Source organism: Spinacia oleracea, chromosome 6, assembly GCF_020520425.1.
Source record: "Spinacia oleracea cultivar Varoflay chromosome 6, BTI_SOV_V1, whole genome shotgun sequence".
Lineage (NCBI taxonomy): Eukaryota > Viridiplantae > Streptophyta > Magnoliopsida > Caryophyllales > Amaranthaceae > Spinacia > Spinacia oleracea.
This window is the reverse complement of record NC_079492.1, coordinates 55,297,716-55,321,463: the sequence shown is the minus strand read 5'-3', so window position 1 is coordinate 55,321,463 and position 23,748 is coordinate 55,297,716. Positions and strand designations below refer to the sequence as shown.

Below are 23,748 nucleotides of genomic sequence, written 5' to 3'. Positions count from 1 at the left end.
AAAGTAACATGTCTAAACTATAGAAGTCACATACCTAAACTAAGAAGGTATCTCCCCTAAAACTACTCCGTATAAAAAAAGTAACATGTATAAACTATAGAAGTAACATACCTAAACTAAAAAAAGTACCTTCTCTAACATTATAAAAAAAGAGTAACATATCTAAAATATAGAAGTAACATACCTAAATTCGCAAGTGTGAACTGGTCTCACCATCAGTTGATGGTGAGGACAGTCTCATATAAGAATTTGGGGTTATGGAAGGGAGAAAAGAATAATTGTGAAGCATAATAATTCTTTGATCAAATTGAGTAAAATTTTGAACTTTCAGCTGTCTTAATTTTTTACTAGAATTAGAAGAAAAAAAACTGTATACTACAAAAGTCAAAAGGAGTAATGATTTATGGTGAGTCAGATGTTCCTATTTTAATGAAGATCTTATTTACAGGTTATAAAAGCAGTGAACAAGTACATCAGAGCCGTTGATTTCTGACAAATAATTTTGCTGATTTCAAGGATTAATGCACGTGGGTTTATTACTGGACGTACTTATTTTATTTAAATTTAAATAATGGGGTTCTAATCAAGTGTGATTGTGACTAGGTGATGTTACGCTGGGGTTAGTTTTACTGAAGTTAGTGTTACCATAATTGGGCTACCTGCCGTATGATTGATTTTCATGATTCTTTTGTCGGCTTGATCCAAGTTTTCTCTCTCTTCTTTAATTTCATTTGTTTTTTGCAAAAAAAAGTACACGAGCTATTAATCAGCTGTCAAATTAATTATTTGACCTTATTACATAAATTTGGTATTCCCTCCATTTATAATACGGATCCGATTTAAAATCTTGCAATCATTCAAAATCGAGAAAATCTACTACTCCCTCTATCCCTTTTTGTTCTTTACATGAGTTAAGATAATGTTTGGGGACTCACCTTTTGTCCATTTTTGTTTTTACGTATTCCATTTAAAATGTCATTCTTTGTTATTTACATTGAGAATCTTTCCTTTTATATGTCTCTAAATGCCTTAATATCTATCAAAAATTATGACAAATGATTATTTTAACCAATTAAATTTATTGGAGCATTTAATCTTTCACACATTTCCATTGGGAAATTAAATCTTTCAAATTTTTTCAATGTCAAATTTTTTGAAAAAAGTAAAAATATCATAAATAAACGTAATTGCATTGTTTAATAAAAAATAAAGGAATTTCAATTCTTAATTAGTCGTTAAATCGTGTGCATGATACCAAACGTCAAGAGCGAAATACAAATTTTTATATAAGCTAAGACCGTCTTAGTGTCATATAAGTAAACCTAAGTCTTTGGGTGGCTTAGGTTTGCGATGAACTAAACCCCTAAATAGGGCTTTTCTGGATAAACTAGGTTGGAAATTTTATAAAACACAAACAATCTATGGGTCTTAATAATGAGAAAGTAATAACTATCAAACACCTCCTTCTTCGAGTGCAAACCAAATCAACAACATCTCAGATTTAGCATGACATTTTAAAGCAGCGAGAGATATTTAGAAAGGGAATTCGGTGGAAAATCGAGAATGGAAATTCCATTAAATTTTGGCTTGATGATTGGGCCTTTCAGAATAATCTACTGGCTATTCTCAACAAGAACTTAAATAATGTTGATACAAATCAAATTGTCTCCGATTTTGTTCTCCAAACTAAAGAGTGGGATATACCCAAACTCCTCATAGTTGTCCCCCGACAAGTGGTTCAAAAAATTCAAGGGTTTCTTATCCCCTTGCTCGACATAAGTGATACCCTTATCTGGAGACCTATGACGTCGGGCCTTTTCTCGGTTAAATCAGCAACGTGGTTAGCCCACGATATCCCGAAAAACCATCCCAGATGGGAATATAGGTGGATTTGGAAGCTTGATTTCCCACCAAAAATTCAGATATTCCTTTGGCAAATTTGTCATAACAATATTTCTACGAGAGATACACTCTTTAGAAGAAAAATCATTCCTTTCGATGTTTGCCCACTTTGCAATACTTACATTAACTATCAATCACCTTTTTATTCAATGTCCAACGACTAATCGAGTATGGAATCTTGACCATATGAAAAAGTGGTTAGATTTTTCTAACCCCCATCATGACTTTTCGATTCTATTCTCTATCCAAAAAGCTACCAAACTACTGTCTACAAATTTTTATTCACCATATGGGTTCTATGGAAAGAGGTAAATGATTGTATTTTCAACAATAACAACTTCTATGCGTTCCGAGTTTTCTTTAATGCTAGTATAGCGTTTAAAGAATGACAATTTCGAACTATTATTGACCTGCATCAACTTGAGGGTACCTCTCTCACTTCACACACTAACACAACACCTACTCACACTTCATTCTCTGGTTCTAATTCGCTGGTACCAACCATCTCATGGAACTTTCAAACTCAACTTTGACGGTTCTTGCAAAAGTTATTCAACGGCTGTTGGTTAATTTCATCATTTGAGACTACAATGGCACTCTTATCAGCACTCATACTTATAATCTAGGAAATACGCAAGCTTTCATGGCAGAAGCTTGTGCTCTTCACAAAGGTATTGAAGAAGCAAGAAAGCTCAACATCAAGCATCTAAGCATTGAAGTGGACAACCTGATGGTCATCAATGCAGTAAAAGGAACTTGGAGAATCCCGTGGAAACTCCAGTTCATTATTCAAGACATTCTGGATATTCTCAACTTTTTCGACAACTGGGATATAAAGCAAGTCTTCAGGGAAGACAATCGAGCCGCAAATTGGATAGCAAATGTGGGTCATCCTGTTAGCAACACTATGTGCATTGATTCTTGTATTAGCCCCTAGTTACTTTCCATTTTAGATAGTGATTACTTAGGAGTAACCCTTGTGCGGAGGGGCTCATAATGTACTATTTCTCCTTATATATATATATATATATATATATATATATATATATATATATATATATATATATATATATATATATATATATATATATATATATATATATATATATACTTCTTTATTGTCAACTCCCCACTTGCATCATCATTATATCAAATTCAACTATGTTTCCTTAATACTTGTGTCGGTGTGACTCTTAAAAAAAAGGCGAAGGGAATAATTTTTACTACTCCCTCTGTCCCTTTTTATTTTTTACGTATTTCATTTCGGGTGTCTCATTTTGTTCTTTACATTGAGAATCTTTCCTCTTATATTAATATTCTATCAAATTTCTACCGAATAATTAGTTCGACCAATTAAATTCATTGGGGCATTTAATCTCTCACACTTTTCTATTGGGACACTAAATCTTTCTCATTTTCCCAATGTTAGATATTTGATTTAAATGAAAACATTATAAATAAATGCAATTTGCCTTGTTTAAATAATAAAAATAGAGAAATTTCAATGCAAATTATTCGTTAAATACAAACTTTTAGGAAAGACAATCTAACAACAACACCGCCTTGTTATCACCTAATAGCCAATTAGTTAAGTCTGAAATTTAATTAGTTAGCAACGAAACCAATTAGTTATGCAACCGAACCAATTAGTTAAGCACTGGACCAATTAGTTAAACAATGAAACTGATTAGTTAAGCAATGAGATCAATTAATTAAGATTTTATGAGTTTTAGTTAATAATAAGTTTGTTAAAAAATAATAATTATTCAACTCATAAATTTTACTATTTGTCTTTATACCTTAACTATTTTGTTATTCAATTAGTTATGATTTTATTACTTTTAGTTATGTTTTACACTAATTTAGTTAATACCAAAAAAGTGGTCTAACCGTTAGACGGTCTTACACAAAAACTTTTGTTCGTTAAATCACATGTATAATACCAAACGTAAAGAATAAAAAGGGACGGAGGAAGTAATATGAAATTAATAATACAAATAGTAAAAATATGTATTGACATATCACAGTCAAAATAGAAAAACAAAAACAACGGAGGAAGTACTTAATAATGATGATGGCGTATTGTCCAAAGAAGACCTTCAAATGGGGTGGCTAATTATTGAATATTTAAATATTTTTAAACACATTGGAGCACATGACCTCCCCACAGGAACATAATAATAGTCTTTGTGGCACTAATTAAGTCACAATAGATTAATTAATACGAGTAGATTTTGTCATTCTTAATTTGTACTCATAACCCCAGTAAAAAAAAAAAGGAAAATTTGTAATTATTAATCCAATATTTATCCGGTTTTCTTTAATTAAGTCTACCTATGTGATATTTCTAAATAATCCAACTTTTATGACCCAACTATTATTATTAAGCCAAACAAGTTACTAACCTGTTGTATGCGGTATTCATCCTTACGTGGCATATAACAACTATAATTTTTTTTTCCCCTCCTTTTCTTTATTTGTTGTTTAATTTTCGTTCTTCTCTCCTCTGCGATTTTCTACTTCATCTCTGCACTCCTCTCCATTATTTCTCTTCTCCGCCATTGTTGATCCCTCATGCCTCCCCATTCGAAGTTCATCAAAAATATTCAGCAATTGTTATGGCTGGGGTAAAGCAATTGCCTAATGAATCTGGATCTTCTTCAAATTCAAGGTTTTTTTTTCTAAATTTTCAACAAGACCACAATAACCAACATCCCACAACATAAAAAAAAAAAAACTATATTATTGCAACAGCTAGAGTTTTTATGAACTGATCATCAAGGAAGCTCAATATTAAAAAATTTACCAACAAAGGAACAAAAGCGCAAGGGTTCGTAAGTTCACCTTCAATTGTACGATTCTGGAGACGAAATTTGAATGCGTGTGGATAAAGTCACCTATTTCCACAAGAAAATCGCTGATAATGTCATGAACCAGTACAATTGTGATTGAAGCAGTAGTAATGGAGGAGAGAGGAATTGAAACACGGTACAGAGAAGAGAAGGGTTAAGGGTTTTTTGAAGAAAAAAAAATGAAATCCTTGTTTAGGTAGCAAGTGATGATGACGTGTCCAATATTTTAGGAGGGAAACCAACTTTAGGTTGTCAACGTTTTTAACGTACGTTTTTAACATTGATTTTGTAGCAGGTAACCGGTCATCCAGGCTTAACAATAGTAGTTGGGTCATAAAGGTTGGATTATTTAGAAATATCGCATAGGTAGGCTTAATAAAAGAAAACCGGGTAAATGTTGGATTAATAATTACAAATTTTCTACAAAAAAAGGTTATACTCATAACCTTTTGGCTAAGCTTATGGATTGTGCCCGAGGCAGGATTTTATCTGAACCTAAGCAATCCAAAAAGTAATGAGTCAATATTAACCGAATCTATTTTTGACCCAACCGATTGAAAAATACTTGTAGCAATATATGAAATTATGAATAACTTTATACACAATTACCTTATTTGAGCTTTGTTACTAGTGTTTGTTCTCATGTCGCTAGAGATAACACGTAGTTAAGTGTAATATGATTTTGATTTGAAATTATATGCAATTTTACGGTTGAATTTGACTACATATAAACTCATATAGGATCATTTGTAACTTTCTGCACATATGTTATATATTATATTAAGATATTGGTTATGTTTATTACGCAAATTAATGAAACATATCACCAAGTTTTAAAATCACTTAACCCGTTGGGTCGACCCAAACCCGAAATTTCTAGGTATTTATAAACCAGAGCCCAAAAGTCGCCGCTCCGAATTAACCCAATCCCGAAAGTAATTTATTAAAACCCGAATCAATCGACCCATCTGACAGGTCTACTAAATCTCTAAAATTGGGTTCAATAGAAAGGGTTAGTTAGTTAGTTAGTTGGTTGGTTGGTTGGTTGAATAAAAGTATTAGTCAAGTCAAGATAGGTCAATCCTTATAATTAGTTGCTTAAAAGATAGATAAAACTAATAAATAGTCCTCCCTAGATTACATCAAGTTATAGTGATTTGCAGCCACCCCCACCAATCCATCATGATAATATTTGGTGTAAAGATGCGGAAGGCATTAATTGAGAAGAATGGGATTGACATTTGACAGATGCACATTCAAAGCATAGGGTTTAGGTTCCTAATAAACAAACTTAGTTGTGCATGTGGATTCAGCTTGGCTTTAGGATACAATTGCGTTTATTTTAACCCTAGAAATTGGGAAGCCAGATGCGCAACCTATTAATGCAACCCTACAATATCACTGGAAATATTTTCTGAAACTTGTGTGCACCAATTAACATTAATTTCACCATGCCAACAAGTCAACAACAAAGAATGGCAAGTCATTCATTCTCCACCCATATGGGAGTGGCTATGGATCGGGTTCGATTCTGACCAACGGGGTAGGGCGTAGGGTGCCTCTAGAGGGTGTGCCATGAGAAATGGTAGCCCAATAGGATGTGTTGAAAACAAAAATCATTTGTTATGTGGAACGCAGGGTGTAGGGCGCCTCTAGATTCGGGGGTGTTTGTTTTGAGGGAATGAAAGTTTTAATTCCAACTGCAACAAAACATCACATTTGTTATGTGAGTTGGAATTATAAGGGAGGGAAGAATTGAGAATAAAAACCTTACATCCCCGAAAAATACGAAATAACACCTAGGGAGGATGGCATCATGAGATGAGAATTAGGAGGGGGACAAAATGACTAAATCGAAAATCGTATGTTGGTTCAGTGGTGATTGAGACTAAACTTGGTAGGGAGTACCGCGTGTGTGATCTCCCGCAACAACAATTGAGAGAGGACTGAAACCTATTCACCCATAACTCGCCCCGAATCCGGATTAGTTTTAAGGGTGAACCGGGTGTTAACACTAAAAAAAGACTAAATCGGCATTAGGCCCATTAATGAGAAAAGTAGAGTAAAATTGTTAGTAAGGTTAACTTTGTAAATTCTTCATTTATTCCTACATATTTCCATCAACCACCAAAGGATGTATGGAGTATTTGTCATATTTTCATGAATTCCCAACAACTAACTCGTAATTTTCATCCCATCCTCTAATCCTCAAACTCCCATTCTGCATACCAAACTCCCCCTCAAAGGAATACGCACTTTAAATGGTCTTAAGTCCATAACTATCTCATATACGGGATTTGGTTTACTTGCATGTTTTTGTTGTTGTTGTTGTCATGATAAAAGGATAGCATCAGATGTACTAGTTTTAACCTAGTTCAAAAACGATCACGATTCACGACTATTGGTTTCTACAAATACGTGTTCTCTGTAAGTTTCGCCGATGTCAAACAAGTAAATACAGTCTAGATTAAACACAGGTTGCCCAACTTTAATGGCAGCCAGATCCTTTTGAGCAGTCAACTACACGGTGAGGTCGTAAGCTACATGCCCGTCCAGTCGTCCACCTAAGCTGGGGAAACCAAACCCTAGTCGTGTAACACGGACATCAAATTGCCACTCAATGTCATCGGCATGGTTGCCAAATGGGTCGACCAAATCAACAATATCCTTCATGGACCACATTGTGTAAAGAAAAATTTTCATTACACAAACTTTGTTGATTCCCTTGGTAATTTTTGCAAGCATAAATATGAAGAAAATGTAGGCCTTCAATAACTATTCTAAAGTTACAAAATAGAGATTACAAGCTAATGCTTTTTCTTCTTCTTACCATGTATCCTGCCTTTTCTTTTCTCCCTTTTGTTAACTAGCTTTGTCCGGGTTTTACCTTTAGTCGATTTCTTAAAGGGTTTCGTCTTGATTACAGGAATATTTTGCTTTTTAACCGCTGCTCCAGCAGACACCACTGATAGTGGCGCCGACTTTTCAATTGGATTATCTTCTTCTTTGTGTGAGATCTCACTTGTAGTAACTGTGACCATCGTATCACCATTTTCATATGATGTTGTCCCTTTAAACAAAAAAAGAAAGTGCAAAAAAAAGGTGTTAAATTTAAAATCTAATCGTGTAAAGCACAAGTCTCCACAGACTAGGAATAATAGATGATTTTGTTTTATCCCTCAATCTGAGGCATCTACTTTTGCTAAAGGAGACTTATATCTCTCACATGCACCCCAACTATGTTATGTTAAAACACAAAATCCCAGCAAGAGTATCCTAGGAGAATTTGAAGGAAATCATTCATCTGAAAGGATATATAATCTGCTTTTTTAGATAAGAATCTTGTCACTATCAACTTTGGCATCTGAAACTTTAACAAAAGTTTCTTTTCGAGGTTGCCAACGACGACACACATCAAAGTTCGGTGGACTGGAGTATACAAAATATATATGAATCATTCAAGTACCTTTGATTGGTTTACTGTCATCAGTAAGAAGATCAAAGTATTCATTGCTGACTGGTTTACTGCCATCAGTAAGAAGATCTAGGTATTCGTTGTTGATTGGTTTACCGTCATCAGTAAGAAGATCTAAGTATTCATTGCTGACTTCGAAATATGGGGAATATTACCAAAAGAAGCAACGGAAAGAAACTTTTAAACTATATAAGAAAAAGCTTTTCTCCCCAAGTCGAAGCGTTGGATTGCCTTCCCTTAAAGACAATACTACGACACCCTACTCCTCAGCCTCAATTATTTGGATGTAGAAGAGAAAAAAAACATCATGTGGAAATTGGGACTTGTTAAGTTTGTTTTAATGTGTATTATCAACTTTTTATAATTTTATTGAAACAATTAAAGATATTAACTGTCAGATGTGAGCCGAATAAGCAAATGGGACACAAAAATATCAGTGAGTACTATAGATGTGATTACATACAAATTCCTTAAACATACATTATACTCTATTTGTCTTTTTAATTTAAGTAAACTTTGTCTTTTGTTTGTTTCACAATAGAGTTAACATACTTTTTTGGTAGATGATTTCTCTATGTCCGTCTCTATACGTGGGAAAAGTTTCCCATCCCTCTCTCGTCACATGGGTTTCCTCAATAAGTGCGTTATTTCTCAACGTTACCATAGAGAGATGAATGGAACATTAATTCTACTAGTTACATGGATACTCGATTGTGGTTCAATACTTCGGAACCCCTAAGCAGAATAACTCAGTTTTAATAATACTCAAACTAAAAATTGTCATTTTATATGATGAAATATGCTTAAATCATACTCCGTACTATTTACTAATGTATGCTACAATTTCCCGATGTTATCGTTCTACTAGACCTTAAAACTTGAAACCCTAACATTTGAGTGTCCAACACTCCCATGTTTTGATGTTAAAGCGATCCATCTAAAAGAGACATCTCACTGAAATATTGACCAAAAGCTACAATCAATCATACGAGTCAAAAACAATTAATGGAACATGGCATCAGTTATTTCTTTCGTTAAAGCCGCACACAAAATGAAGAAATTTTGTATAATGAAAGATTAAAGAACCAGAGATTATGAGACAATACCAGAAACCAATGGGTTCAGCTCCACTGCATCATTTTGCTCCGGATCTTCACCAACAGATTTAGCATCATCTTCAGGAGGTGCACCACCATAAAGTGCAAATTCTTTATCCGCCCTCATCTGTGACAAAGAGGAAACCAAGTTTCAAGTCTTACAACACCAAAAATAAAAGGCTGGTCTAGATCTGCTTAGAAATCATCATCTCTCAAAGGATTAACTTCAAGCAAGGAGCTGAATCAAGCAAAAAAACTGATAGGCAATTCCATTATCTAACAGAGCTTTCATTTGTTCATAAAATAGGACTGGAAAAGCTATACAACATTTAAGCCCATTTTGCAAGCTAATATACAATTTTAAAAACGAAACCTTGTAGAACATATTCCGAGTAATAAAAAAAATTATATAAGAAAAGAGATAATATTATATTAACAGTAAGAGGACAAGCTGTCCTCTGAACAAGAAAGCAAAATTACAGATTTCCCCAATTTCTTTATACCTCCCAAACCGAGTAAGTTTTGAAAGATCCACTGGCCTTGGCCCATAAAGATGCTAAAAGGCGCCTGCCTAAAAAAGTGACTTTGTTCCACAACAACTCGGAAGGTAACGAGCCACATGAAAAGACCTTCGGGTTTCTATCCAACCACACACATCACACAATTGTCATGAAAGCATTGTGCCATAACAATCTCTTGTCCTTACCCTTACCAAACCCCCTGAAGAATATTTGAAAGGGAAAGCCCAATTTTCCTCATGAGGCGCAAACAACCTCCTCCAAAGGTAACTTTCCATTTTACAATGTTAGAAAACATGTGAACATAACTCACTATTAGAGCGACAAAGCAAGCACATATCCGGTGAAATAACCAAACCTGGCCTACGCTTTTGGAGCATGTCATTAGTGTTGATAATACCTAACGCCAATCTCCACACAAAGGCCCTTACCTTTGCAGGTACCTTGGCCTTCCAAATGAAATTTGCTACTAGAAAAAGGTGGAACTTAGGGGGTCGATTCAAGTGAACCAGAAAAGATTTGCAAGAACAACCCTGATGAATCCCCACTCTAGCATTCGCTACTGTAGCTAATTGTAGATCCAGATCCCCTAGCAGCGAAGGAAGCTCCTCTAACTCCCTATCAAGTGGTGGCCTTCAAAAATGTAAATCCCATGCGTTGTCACCATAGAAACTGAGTGTGAGTTGTGTAGAAACGTCAACCGGAATAATTGAGGAAATTGAACGCATGAAGGTTGCTCTCCCCTCCAAACATTTTCCCAATAACGACACTACAACCATTCCCACTTTGAACTTCACTAAAGGAAAGATAAGTCTGAAAACTTGAGCACAAAACCCATTTGGTTGCAAGCCATGTTTGCTCTTTATGACTTAGAGTCACAACCATTTCCCCACCAGAGTGATATTTTTTGACACCACCTTCCCAAAGCCCAGACCCTCTTCTTCTTTTGGCCGACAAACCATTGCCCAACTTACCAGAAATTCCAAAAATATTCCTGTAATGCCTATTATATCTCCTAAAGGAATAAGAAGAATATTCCCTAAGGTCGATAGTTCACCAACATATGGTCTAAACATTGCGCTTTATGACAAGGCAGAGCACAATTTACACTTCAAGTTTCATAAACGTGGTGTTAGTCAGCCTGTATCCTAAAGACACGATATCGTAATAGGAGCTGGATGTTGTATACATCAAAAACTTAAAGTATGGTGCTCCAATGCATTTAGGTAGTGGAGGAACTAGACATCTAAAAACACAAGGATCTTCACACATCCATGTTTAATTTGGCATACATTCACTTTCTCATAGAGTGAAATACGGAGTACAAAGCAATACGGAAAAAACAAACAAATCTCAAGGAACTTCTTTTTATTTCTCTGGTGGACATCACTTTGCCCCCACACAATTCCACCTCCAAAGCTTTAACTTAAATCTTTCAACAACATAAATAAGCAAGATTTCAAGCATACAAAATACTACCACCATTTCACAATACTTGCACCATTTCTTTGCCCATGTGATTGGAGGAGAGAGAAAGCAAGTATTTTTATAAAGGGAAAAGTGAAGGTAGTTAGGTCATTTCACCAAAATAAATTACTCCCTCCCGTCCCAAAATATTATTTTAACTTCCCTTTTTGAAACGTCGCAAAATATTGTTTACACTTCCATTTTAGGAACGGCACCACCAATATTTTAATACCTCTATCTTCCTACTCGCCACTACTAAAATGTTTGGTCTCGACAACCTCTCTCGTTCAATCAAACAACCACTTACAACTAAAACAATGGGCAAAGGTGAGTGCAAACACCTTTCTGGGTCAAAGGAAGTACTAAAAAAGGAAACAATGTAGGTGTTATGAAACATCCCAAAAAGAAATACAATGCACGTATTGTGAAACAGAGGTTGTAAAAGTTACACTTAGTTCAGATCTGAAATGGGACAATATGGAGATAAAAAGATAAATGATGCAGTTCCTACAAAAAAGAAAGAACAAACATGGAACAGGTGTTAACTGTTAAAACAGTCCCATGAAACTCAAGCATGCAGGTCCAGATTAGCATGCTCATCTAATCTAACTTGGTTACGCTTTAGGATGATGAATGAGTTTTGAAGCTCACAATATGAATTTTAATCAACCCTGAAGGGACAAAGGGACAGACTAAGAAGAAATGATGATATCATTAGAGCTTCACAAGGATTCAAGAAGATTTGGTAGCTCAACTCCCAAGATTATTTTTCAGTGAGATGAGGTGAATATATGAAAAGAGTTGCGAACATGTTCTCCGAAACTGAATTCTGAAATCATAATCCTAAAAATCAAAATTAGGGTGGTCAAATAAGTAACCTTATTGCCATAAGTTATACACTCATACCCTTAAGGGAGCGTTTCGTTCGCATAGTGGTATGGGTTTAGAATCAGGAATGAAACAATGGTGGTATGGAGTTGGAACTTCATTCCCAATTCCATGTGTTTGGTATATACGGGAATGAATATTTTTGTTTTATTTGATACTTAAAGGTGTGGTATGAGTCATACCCACCTTCCCATTGGGTTTCTGAAACCCATACTTGTGGGTTTGAGGTATGGGTTTAGAAATTTTCATTTTCTAAACCAAACACAAGGTATAGATTTTGCCCCCTAAGAGTGTTTGCTTTCTCCAGAAAATCTGCGAACCAAACGCCCCCTAAGAGTGTTTGCTTTCTCCAGTAAGGTTAATCGCCCAGTTGTCTGAACCAGTGATTCATTGAAGGAATTACCTGAGGAGGTGGAGTTCTATTGGTTATATCCTTAGTTCCTTCAGTTCATATCCCTTTATTTCTTATAGCTCAAGATTATCTAGATGCCTTTCACAGCATAACCAAAAGAATGTCTTAGTTAAGATAGCTGAAATCATTCACTGAAACCTCATACCCAGTGAGCTTATAATCAAACAAAATATTGTTATGACCATGGGTTAGCCTAGTTCCTAATTACTAGGTGTTGTACTCAGCTAACCTCTTGTGGAAGCCTTTTTCCCTAGAGACTTATCACCCCAAAAGAGTCAAATCTTTCCATTTAATTATCATTTTCCTTTCTCTTTCCCGAACCAAGGCAAGTTTTGCGAGCGCGTGCGTCTTTTCCCTTCCTCTCCTACATATATTGAATAGTGAAGCCTCCGTGACAATTACAATACACACACAAAGATAACAACAAGGAGTGTATCTCAAGTATGGCTAAAAATCCATACAAATATCAAAAAAATCTATACTGAAGTACGCCTTTCAGCATTCTGTTCTCAGTAACTCAAAATGTATGATAATTGGAAAATGAACAGTCAAAGTACACCAATAGTCACATAAAAAAAGGGTTATAATGACATTAAACAGAATAAATATCCACCTTCTTACGATTCTCGAGGCGCTTGCGTCTTTCTGCTTCTCCTTGCTGCTTTAGAGCTTCCTTTCTCCTCTTCTTCTTTCGTTTGTGGAATCCACCTACATAGTCCCTGTTCCAATTGAAACCATAGTTATCTCTCAAGCCTCAACAAGTTCTTCGCTCATCAAATCCTTAAATTCATATCGCCTAAAGACCTGAGCCAAATTTTCTTATTTCAGCAAAGGTAAGCAAGTGAACCCAGGCTGAGACACACAGGTTATTCGCTATCCATATTGTTAAAACTTAATCGTGCACAAAACCACAAGATACTGATGGAGGAACTGAAGAAGCTACTTTGGGTTCATGGTCATAATAGAAAGAATAGAATGAAGAAATGTAATCCTAAAGACAGGATAGATTTGAAGTTTTGAACACTTTTGAGAAGCAATGCTCCATGCTACGAGTGCTAGACTACTAGTCCTGGGGAATGCAGTAGTTACTCAAGAACGAAACTCTAATTACAAATCCAAGCTTGATCCACTGAATTTCGACTGAAAAACAAGATGAAAGGTAGAAGCTTTCTGCTGCAACAGTTATTTCCTAATTTTTTACTCCGCGCTATTAATCTTCAATGTAACTCTACTTTTTGTTACTGTCATGAAACTCAAATTGAGTTGGATTGTTCAGTTCCACAGTTTCAGCTATATTTCAGAACTTGTAATGTACTTCAACTCCTTTTTCTATAAGTTACGAACAATGCTGTATTTTGAGTTTTCAACCCTTCAAGAAGATAAGAATAATATTGGTACCAGAGTCAAGCTGATGGAGCCTGTTATCCAAAGGCAGAGGAGATGATTTACCATCATCGTTACCGAATATTACTTCATCAATTTATACTTATTTCGATATTATCATTCTTCAATATATTGTCATGTTCCTCACCTCACCATTCAGTTTGGTAATTTCCACTAGCATTTCCAGTTACTGCTATTGCTATTAACCTTCTTCCAATCCTTACTACTTTTCTTCAAATAACCCAATATTCATCAATAACCTAACAATTCTAAGCAAACACAATCAATTTTTTTAAGTATTTAGCCTAATTCGAGAAACAAAATCAGCATTTGTCAATAATTTCTCCCAGTAATCAAAAATTTATAAACCAACCCAAATCATACCTCATCAACACAGTTCAATTTAGAGCTAAATAGTGATTAATAAAAATAAATTAAGTGCTATCTCGGGCATAATTTATGCTTCTTAAAACTAATAATATGGTTTAGAAACTCATAAAATTCACCATTGAATCACTTTAATTAACACATAAGTTAACAACCATGAATTCAAATATAATTGAAAATTTGAGGGCTACCTTAAATCTTTTTCGTTGAAAGAGACGGAGAGAGATTTGTTGCGAAGAGCTCTCTTGCTGATATGCTGCGAGTTGTTCACCGGCGGCTTCCCCACCACCGCGCCTTCCGCCTCCGATTTCATTGCCACCTTCCCAGAAGAATGAGAAGAAGGAGAGAGACTGGGGAAGGAAGGAGTGAAATTTGTTTGTGGTTTTTCTTTTGGGTTTTTGGCCTTCTAGACCTAGCTTTCCTTAGAGCCCGATTGTCATTCTTGTGTAAAAGATGGTGTGACATTAAAGGCGGTACATTTTTTATTTTTTTTTCTTTTTCCAGAAGGTGAAGATTGCACGGGCATTTTATTAATTAAAATTAATTTTCGTCAAAATAGAAATAATTTGTGGAAACGTATCAACACAGACGTATTCAGAATAAACACTAGTGTCCCACCTTGCCACTAGATATATACACTATGTCACTATTATATGCACATGAGAGATATTCAAAGAATCGAAATATAAACTATCATTCTTAATATCATCATAGATGAGATGTATCGGAGTAAGATCACATTTACCATTCATAACAACGTCTACCACGTTAATTGCATCAGTTTCCATACATATCCTACATTTACCTAATTTCACTTATATAGTTATAATCGATCATGAACTATTTTAGTTATAAATTATACTTCGTATGATTCTTATTTGTTTCTGAATTTGTACTATCCGAACTTATTTTATCTAAAATAAGTGGAAATAAGGTAAACAAATTAGGGTCTCACTTTATCAAACAGTGAGCCCACGTGCCTCGTGTGCCTCGTACCTGAGAAAAAGTCGTGTTATTTTCGGATCGTGCCTCTCTTACATAAATGAAAGTTAGTGGACTTCGGTTTCCTAAATAGAAGGATCAAGTTGAAGATGTGCTTGATCCCATTCAATGGGATGGAATGGGATGGTTGATGAGACTTTTTTTGACTTCTAACAGTAAGAGTTCTCATAAGATTGAGGAAGGTCGTAGTTCGCCAGTTGGTTTTTCATTAGTCGCCGGACAAAGTTTGTCTTGCATGATTTGCTTTTTATTTTTTATAATGGAAAAATTGACATAAGTAATACCACATTTCACTCATCTTCTCAAAATAACCCCAACGTTGGATTATTTTAGAATAATTCAAACTTTAGGGGTTACGTTCTCAAAATAATCCAAACTATCAATTTGCCTATTTACAATAGACCCAAAATGGATTAGTAATGACAAGAAAAAAAGACTTCGGAATATTTTGAGAAGGTAACCCCTAAAGTTTGGATTATTCTAAAATAATCCAAAGTTGAGATTATTTTTAGAAGATGTGTGAAAGTTGGGATTATTTATGTCAATTTTTCCAAATATTTTTATCTAAGAAAAATAAAGTAAAGTTTGATTGATCGAAAGTAAAGTTTGATTGATCGATGTAGTATGTTGTGGGAACGTAATCCACGAAATGCTACTTAATGCTTTGGAGTTGGTAACAATATTATCTTTCCTATTTCATTGGTCGTCCAAAACTCCTTTAAATTCACTAATAATTATTGATTTTGGATCAATTATTTATTTCATCCTTTGTATTGATTTAAATAAAACTCATACCATCCCCTCTAAAATAATAAAAATAAATCAAACAATGTATGATGTTAGACTTACCTAGTCGTATAAAGTTCTAATATGGACAATCACTATAAAATCAATCCACATTCTGAATCAAATCTTATATACTCCAGTACAAACAAGTTTGATTACTCTTTCTTTGGTGCATAGAGAGAGGATTTAGTCTAACCATTCACTAAAAGTACATTCATATTTTCAACTATGCTATTTTCCACTTTACAATTCCAATTTAATAATTCGATCTACATTTAGGATGTGATTAACTAGTTCCTTAGATAAGTGAAATTGCACTTGAAGTAAAATCAACAACGTCAAAATACCCCAATTAACATTGCAATTCCTCGAGAATTTTCCATGAATAAAACTTCAATCACATGACATGTCATATTACACTCGGGTGAGAGTGGACCACCGTAATCAAAGGATCAAAGGGTGACCTGAAGAAAGTCTAAAACGCAGGTCACACGAGACACAACTGTAGAACTTACCACTTCAGATTTTAGAAGCACCTGATAGAGATAGAGATAGAGTTTTCGAACGTTTCAACTTTCAATACAATCATTGCGTGGGTGCAACTTCATCACTGTTTCCTATTTTGCCGGCTAAAATTCCTAATTTATAAACCCCCAAAATGTCGTGTTTTTTCATTCAAACTCCCCCAAATTCCACCAACTTCCTCCTTCAATCTGAAACCCACCTCAAAATCATCATCCAATTTCTCCCAATTCAATTCAATATTACCCTGATTTCCTCCTAAACTAATAAATCAATGGATAAATCAGAAGAAGAGACTTTAATTATCAACTCCGAAAGCATCACACTTAACGGAACCCTAATTCCGTTGACCTTCAACTCCGACGGAACCCTCCGGTGGGTTGATGGCGACAATGAAAAGTGTTTGTCGTTAGAGAAGGAGGTTCTAGGAGTTTCCATGGAAGATTCCAGAATTATCCTGAAATGTGCTGTTAAGAGTAGTGGCAGTGGTGGTGGGATTCTCAATTGTTCCTCCACTGAAGATTTGGTGAGGAAGAGTTTAGTTTTGGAGAGTTCGTCCCAGGAGGCTCTTCAGATTTGGTTTCGGAAGCTTCGAGAATTTATAGATTCTCTTGGTAATTTCTCTTTGATTTGTTGGTTATTTGTACTTAATCAACTTTATTTATGAGTGTGATTTATCTTTTGTTCTAGTGTGATTCACTACTGCCTGTTTGATTTTTGTTCTACTTGATTTTCCGCTGTGGTCAATGCACACCTTTAACCATCAATTTATACAATGTATGACAGTATGAGTCGGAATTTAAAACAAAAGCGTGAGATTTTGAAAATATATATCGAAACAAATCCAGCAAGATCTTAGGAGAACATTGCACTGTAACACCTATTCTAGAACGGAGGGAGTATAAATTCAGCTACTTTACTTCCAAGATGTAATTCTTTAGGGATTGATAACAGGCTAGGAGCACAATGTGATATTTGGGCATTCTTAATTGATATAGGTTGTACTAATATAATCTGGCAAATCTTGCAAATATGATCATTAAGGGAAACGGTTTTTCTGTTAACTTGAATGTAGGTCGACCAAAAAGGCTGTATATTTTGGTGAACCCATATGGTGGGAAGAAGTCCGCATCAAAGATATTTGTTGAGACCATGCAGCCATTGCTTGAGGATGCCGAAATCCAATTTACATTGCAAGGTTTGTACATTTGTTTTCCTCAGTTACATTCTGTTGCGTGGATAGTTTATCCCTTAGTTTACTTATGTTGTGCTGGTGATTGTGTTGATGTTGTTGAATAGAAACTAAACATCAGCTACATGCAAAGGAACTTGCTTGTGAACTAGATCTTACCAAGTACGATGGTGTCGTTTGTGTTAGTGGGGATGGCATCTTGGTTGAGGTATGTTGTTGGGCACTAGCTAATCATTTAACGTTTTCAAATAAAATTTACACATGAAATCTGTGTGCATGATACTTTGAGTAGTGTGCATTGTAGGGTTTGGTGATACATTTTTTGTTTCATAGGTGCTATAGAAGTATTAATATTAAAATTATTAAAAGGGCGACATAAACCTATACCAAAGAAGACCTTATATATAGATTTATTCGTTGCTTGTTATGGCATTTGAGATTATACACAGTATGAGAAATTTGCATTTTAGAGGCTAAATGAAGGTCCAATTGCTAATGTTGCCTGAGTCTCTTTGTCTCTGTCTCCACCTCTTGACTGATGTAATTGTTTTGTTGGGAAATATGTTAATTTCATCTTTGAAATCGTGCTCTCAATTGTTATTGTTCCTTTTGCAGACTGTATGCTTCATTGTAAAGATTAATCTATGTTACATTGCGCCACACCAAAATATACTATTCCCTCCACCCTAAATAATTGGCGTCATTGATTGAAAGTCATTTTTTAAGGATTCGAGTAGAAGTACCATAACTGTTCTCTTTAAGTTAGTTTTTGCACGTCATGCCACCAATAGTATGTATTAGAGTTGTTAGATTATTTGGTTAAGGATATCATTGGATAACTCGAATATGGAAGAATTAAAAGTATTAAAAGTATTACATAAATATAGAAAAGGATCAAAATGTTGGGACGTTTCGAACTCCTTATGTAGAAATGTGCACAGGGATGGGGAAGAAGATTTCTTTTACAAGGAGTGCCATTTGGATTAAAAAAGCATCTTGCTCAGCTTTCATGCTCAACCTTTTAGGTTACACTGTGACTTGTGGAAGACATTTTTGTTCATCGACTTTGTTGAATAGGGAATTATACTTATATTAACAATACATGGCTAACTTAGGATATGACTATATAGTTACTGTATCACACACTCAATGCCGTTCCATACACGATACCTTCACATGAGTCAGGTAACATAACTAACATGGAGAGTAGGGCAATCACTATGAAACGACGTAACTACAATTGTAGCACCAAGAAATCTCAGCATATTTTAGATCTAATGTTCAGTTTCTTTGATATAAATGCTCTTTTTTACAGCATTAGATGTGTTATTTACAGGCGTTCTGAACTTTAGTAGGTAGTAAATGGCTTGCTGCAAAGAGATGATTGGGATACTGCAATAAAGATGCCTATTGGAGTGATTCCTGCAGGTACTTATTGTATTCTCTTATTAATGTGTATCTGTGACTCTGAGTTGAACATCTCAGTTAATGCTTGAAATCCTGTTTTTATTTTTTAGTTGTATTCTTGAAATCCTATCAAAAGGTGTAAACTTTGTTGTATGGATTCTGCACTGATTCATGAAGCACATTAGTATTCTGTATTTGTTTGAAAGTGCAATTTGGGAAGCTGTCAATTTGAGTGCATTGATAAGTTTTGGACATCTATTTTAAATTTCATTGGTCGTGAAAACTAAGAGCATGTACATTGGGGCTCTTGGAGTGGCTCTCCAAGTAGCTCTCTAACCAGAACTATCTCTTGGCCAACATTTGGGCTCTTGAGTGGTTCTTGAGGGGCTCTTGAGTAGCTCTTCATGGAGAGCTACTTCAAGGTAGCTCTTGCCCAAGAGCCCTCCAAGAGTTGATTCTTGTTGAAAAGTGGGGAGTAACTTTGAAAATTGGATAGTAACTTTGGTTAAAAACACAATTAATTATGGACCACCAAATGGTAAAAATGATAATGGAGAGCTCATTTGAGTAACCAACCAATGTTGGGTGTTTTTAAGAATGAATTCTTGAGTGTGTCTTGTAGAGAGATAGTGGTAGAGAGAGAGGGGAGAGTCCTCCAAGAGCTCTTTTGAAGAGCCAACCAATGTACATGCTCTAAGAGTTTAACAACTGGCCAAAGAGAATGAAACAGTAACCAAGTCGGACTGTTGAATTTCACTTTGAAGTTAATGTCATAGTTTTTTGGAGAAATTACCAGATCTCTAGATTTCACCACAACATAAGTTCTAGAAACCCATCTGAACTTTATAAACAGTCATATGTTTAATGTGTATATAATATAGGATTCAGTATGGTGCTTCTTATGGTCTTCACTGCATATAGCTCGGCATGAATTGATTAGCTGTGGATAAGAAATGTCAATACTGTAGTCTGTAGCTATACTTTTTTCACACTTCTGGTGAACCTTTGCTGGATGTAGGTACTGGAAATGGTGTGGCAAAATCTTTGTTGGATTCAGTTGGAGATCCTTGTACTGTAGTTAATGCCACTGTTGCTATCATTCGGGGTTAGTACTATTCTGCTGTAAAACAATATCGCCTTTCACTTCGTGTTAATTTCTCGTCCAATGAATTGGTGTTTCTTCTGTGACAGGGCACAAAACATCCCTCGATGTTGCTACTATTTCGCAAGGGAAAACAAGGTTTTATAGTGTCTTAATGCTTGCGTGGGGTATGAGATGGCCATTCTTTCAGGTTGTACTGTGCTATGTTACTCAAACTCTTCTTTTGACTTCAAGTATCTGTTTTGATACTTGATATCCTGGTTTTTGTATGGACAGTTGACTCTATTTGTGGACACAGAACATGCAAAATTGTATATAAAAAAAAAGCTGAGTTTGAGTAACATAGCGAAATCGGTACTATGTCATGTGTGCTTCTATAAGTATCTTTGCGTGCTTCAATTATTTACCCCCTTTCATTGAATGTTGATTGTGCTAGGTCTTGTGGCAGACATAGACATTGAATCAGAAGTATGGAGGTGGATGGGAGGGGCCCGTTTAGATTTATATGTATGTTGTACTAAAGTCCTCTCAATTTCTCTTCTAGCATTGTAATCCTTTCAAATCTCTATTGATTTAAACTGGTTTATGGTAATACTGCATAAAATGCATGTTGACCTATGCATATTTGCCAACAGTGGGATCATAAGGGGTGTGGTTAGTGGTGGTGGCCATAATTATGGGTCATTAACTCATTATTAATATAATTTTACTGTAACCATGATTACCTCATCTACCTTTCTTATCTTCTCATTCTCATGGCTGAGAAATGATATTGCTGATTTTATCAGTCTATTTGGTTAGTACATGGTCAATGAAGGATTAGTGTAAATTGTAAATATGAATTTTAGGTTCCTCCACCATTGTGTCCAAATGAGCTCTACTACAATGCTGAGGTGTTTGCAATTGAGAATACAAAGGTTTTCTCAAACAACTGTTGCGCCACGTTGATTTACAACCCTCTCACATAGCAGGAAAAATAGGGGGGTTTTGAGAATTTTGTTTTATAAAAAAATTGGTTATTTTTTTTTCTTGGTTGAGAAGCGTGTACCACTTGGCATTTACAACGGTTGTAGGGGATATTTTCTGTTGAGACTAGAATAGTGTCTATTTGTGTTAAAAATAAGTTTTTAAGTTCTGCAAGCTTTTGAAGGAAAAATTGGGTTCTTGGTAGATCTACAGCATTACTTACTGAGGTAGATATCTTGTCAAATGTAAGTTACTAATGTTAGTCATAGGGAAGTAATAACAGCAGACGCTAGCTAGTAGCTAGCAATCGACATTTCCTGAATAACTCAAATTACTGGTCTAGCTGTTTTATTTGGTCCTTGAAGTTGTATATTCTATACTTGCTTGGTTTAAATAGTTTCTCTTGCATGAAAGTATGGCTTTCCTGACAGTGTAACACTGTTCGTTTTTTCTTATTTCCTAGGCCGTAAAAAGAATACTTCAATTGAGGAAATATAATGGACGTGTTCATTTCGTCCCAGCACCTGATTTTGAAGATTATACAGAGAAAATAAGCCATAAAGTTACATCAGTTCAAGACGTGCCGTTTTGCAGTTCGAGTAAAAAGCAGACCAATGCTCAAGAAAGTGGCTATCTAGGGCCTAATGTTGACCTGGAAAACATGAACTGGCAGACCATAGAAGGACCATTCATTTCAGTTTGGATCCAAAATGTACCTTGGGGTAGTGAAAGTTCAAAGCCAGCTCCTAGTGCCAAGGTTGGTATTCTTTGACAGATAAAGCTAACTCACTTTTTGATGCCATCTTTTACTCTTTATTTGAAACCATGGCGAAATCTTATATGCTGGTGAAGTCTCTTTTGAGTATTGTATAACATGAAAAGTCAAGGATTTACACTCTCTCCATATTCCTCTATAGGAGTTATCAAGGAATTAGTTTGAGTTGCATTTCTACTCTTGTGATTATATCTAGTAAATGTCTAATTTTCTTTCTCTGTATGTCAATTCACACCTCTTGTTTATTACTCTGGCAACATGCAGTTTTCAGATGGTTATTTAGATGTAATCCTTATGAAAGATTGCCCGAAATTGGGTTTGCTGTCAATATTGACTAGTTTGAGCAACGGAGATCATGTGAAATCGCCACATGTCTTGTACTTTAAGGTGAGTTCTTCTGGTTGTCATACTATAAAATGCTATTTTCTTGTTTCATTTTTCCCTCAATTGGGATGGTTCCATCCTTTGGCTTAAACAATGGCTACTAAGTTTAAGTAATAACTAATGCATCTACTATTGAGAGAGTTCATCATTATCATTACCCCCATTGCCTCAAAGAGGCTCCCGCAAGAAGTGGGGTAAGGGGGGGTCGCCGGGTCGGACGTACGCAACCTTACCCCTGCAATTGCAGAGAGGTTGTTTCCAATTGACCCAAAAGCGATAACGAGTGGGGTGTCAAAAAAAGCAGGATTAGATGCTCGTAGGAAATTGGGATTCTAACATATCTTCATGTTCTCCATTACAGAGCAGATATAAGCTGAACTCCTCTCTTCATTCATAATAGGAACTGTCAAGTTACAAATTGAAATACCTTATTTTCACATATGTCCATAAATAAATAGAAACTTAATGTTACTGTTTGTTTTGGTATTAGGTAAAATCCTTTATTTTGGAGCCTGGTTCCCGTACCAAGGACTCTACAAAGGGAGGAATCATAGACTCTGACGGCGAGGTGTTGGCCAGAGGTAATGGTACATACAAGTGTGACGAGAAAACCTTGATGTCTTATGGTAATCTTCAAATTACCATTGATCAGGGTTTAGCTACTCTATTTTGTCCCCCGCTTTAAGTAAATTGTATACAATACATCCCCCCTTCTGATTTAACAATTGATCACGAGTTTTTACCAATATTCATCAATTTGATGCCTCATTTGATCAACGATTGTGTGTAATTGCTTATAAATTTGACATTTACATTCGAACTACGGTTGTAGACTTCTGATGATACATATTCATGGTGTAATTGGATTAAATCTTTATGAATGAAAGTCATCAGTATATTGTGGTGTACTTTTAATATCCAGAGAATTCGAAAAATAATTTAAAGGAGATCCCAGGTGTGGTGTACGTGTACCGGAGAGTTAATAGATGTTTTAATTTTGTTTTATAAGATAAGAAAAATAAACTTAGAAAACCCTCCGCACGAGGGGAATTTCCAAGTGATTGTTTTGAACAATCAAAGATAATTCTGGACTTTTATAAGGATCAATTTATATACCATTACAACTTAAGTGTCTTACATTTGCTTTGCTATCCAATCCGTTGCTTTGTTAGCTTTTCGAAAACATGCTTGATTTCCCAAGAATTTAGGGAGTGTGGCAGAGTCTCGATGG

The 23,748-nt window shown here is 35.3% G+C and overlaps 2 protein-coding genes across 5 annotated transcripts; one reads left to right on the top strand and one right to left on the bottom strand.

Annotated features, from left to right (window-relative positions):
- Positions 1-7,399: 7,399 nt before the first annotated feature.
- On the bottom strand, positions 7,400-14,812 carry LOC110793435 (uncharacterized). The gene is made up of 4 exons (XM_021998310.2): positions 14,573-14,812; positions 13,225-13,330; positions 9,336-9,453; positions 7,400-7,824 (listed from the first exon to the last, which is right to left on the bottom strand). The coding sequence occupies exons 1-4, from the start codon at positions 14,692-14,694 to the stop codon at positions 7,562-7,564; spliced, it is 609 nt and encodes a 202-aa protein (XP_021854002.1). The 5' UTR covers positions 14,695-14,812; the 3' UTR covers positions 7,400-7,561.
- A 1,846-nt stretch (positions 14,813-16,658) lies between these two features.
- Positions 16,659-23,425, top strand: LOC110793434 (sphingosine kinase 1). Of its 4 annotated transcripts, XM_021998307.2 has the most exons (10): positions 16,659-17,305; positions 17,767-17,889; positions 17,991-18,091; positions 19,239-19,311; positions 20,309-20,395; positions 20,482-20,559; positions 20,829-20,899; positions 21,822-22,115; positions 22,398-22,520; positions 23,008-23,425. In XM_021998307.2, exons 1-10 carry the CDS (start codon positions 16,966-16,968, stop codon positions 23,200-23,202), a joined length of 1,485 nt encoding a protein of 494 aa, XP_021853999.2. In that variant the 5' UTR covers positions 16,659-16,965; the 3' UTR covers positions 23,203-23,425. The 4 variants fall into 4 exon arrangements, with proteins under 4 accessions (XP_021853999.2, XP_056687000.1, XP_021854001.1 ...); XM_056831022.1 differs by lacking the exon at positions 20,829-20,899 and having other exon boundaries at positions 16,690-17,305; positions 20,482-20,582; XM_021998309.2 differs by lacking the exon at positions 16,659-17,305 and having other exon boundaries at positions 17,865-17,889; positions 19,236-19,311.
- The last annotated feature ends 323 nt before the right edge of the window (positions 23,426-23,748 follow it).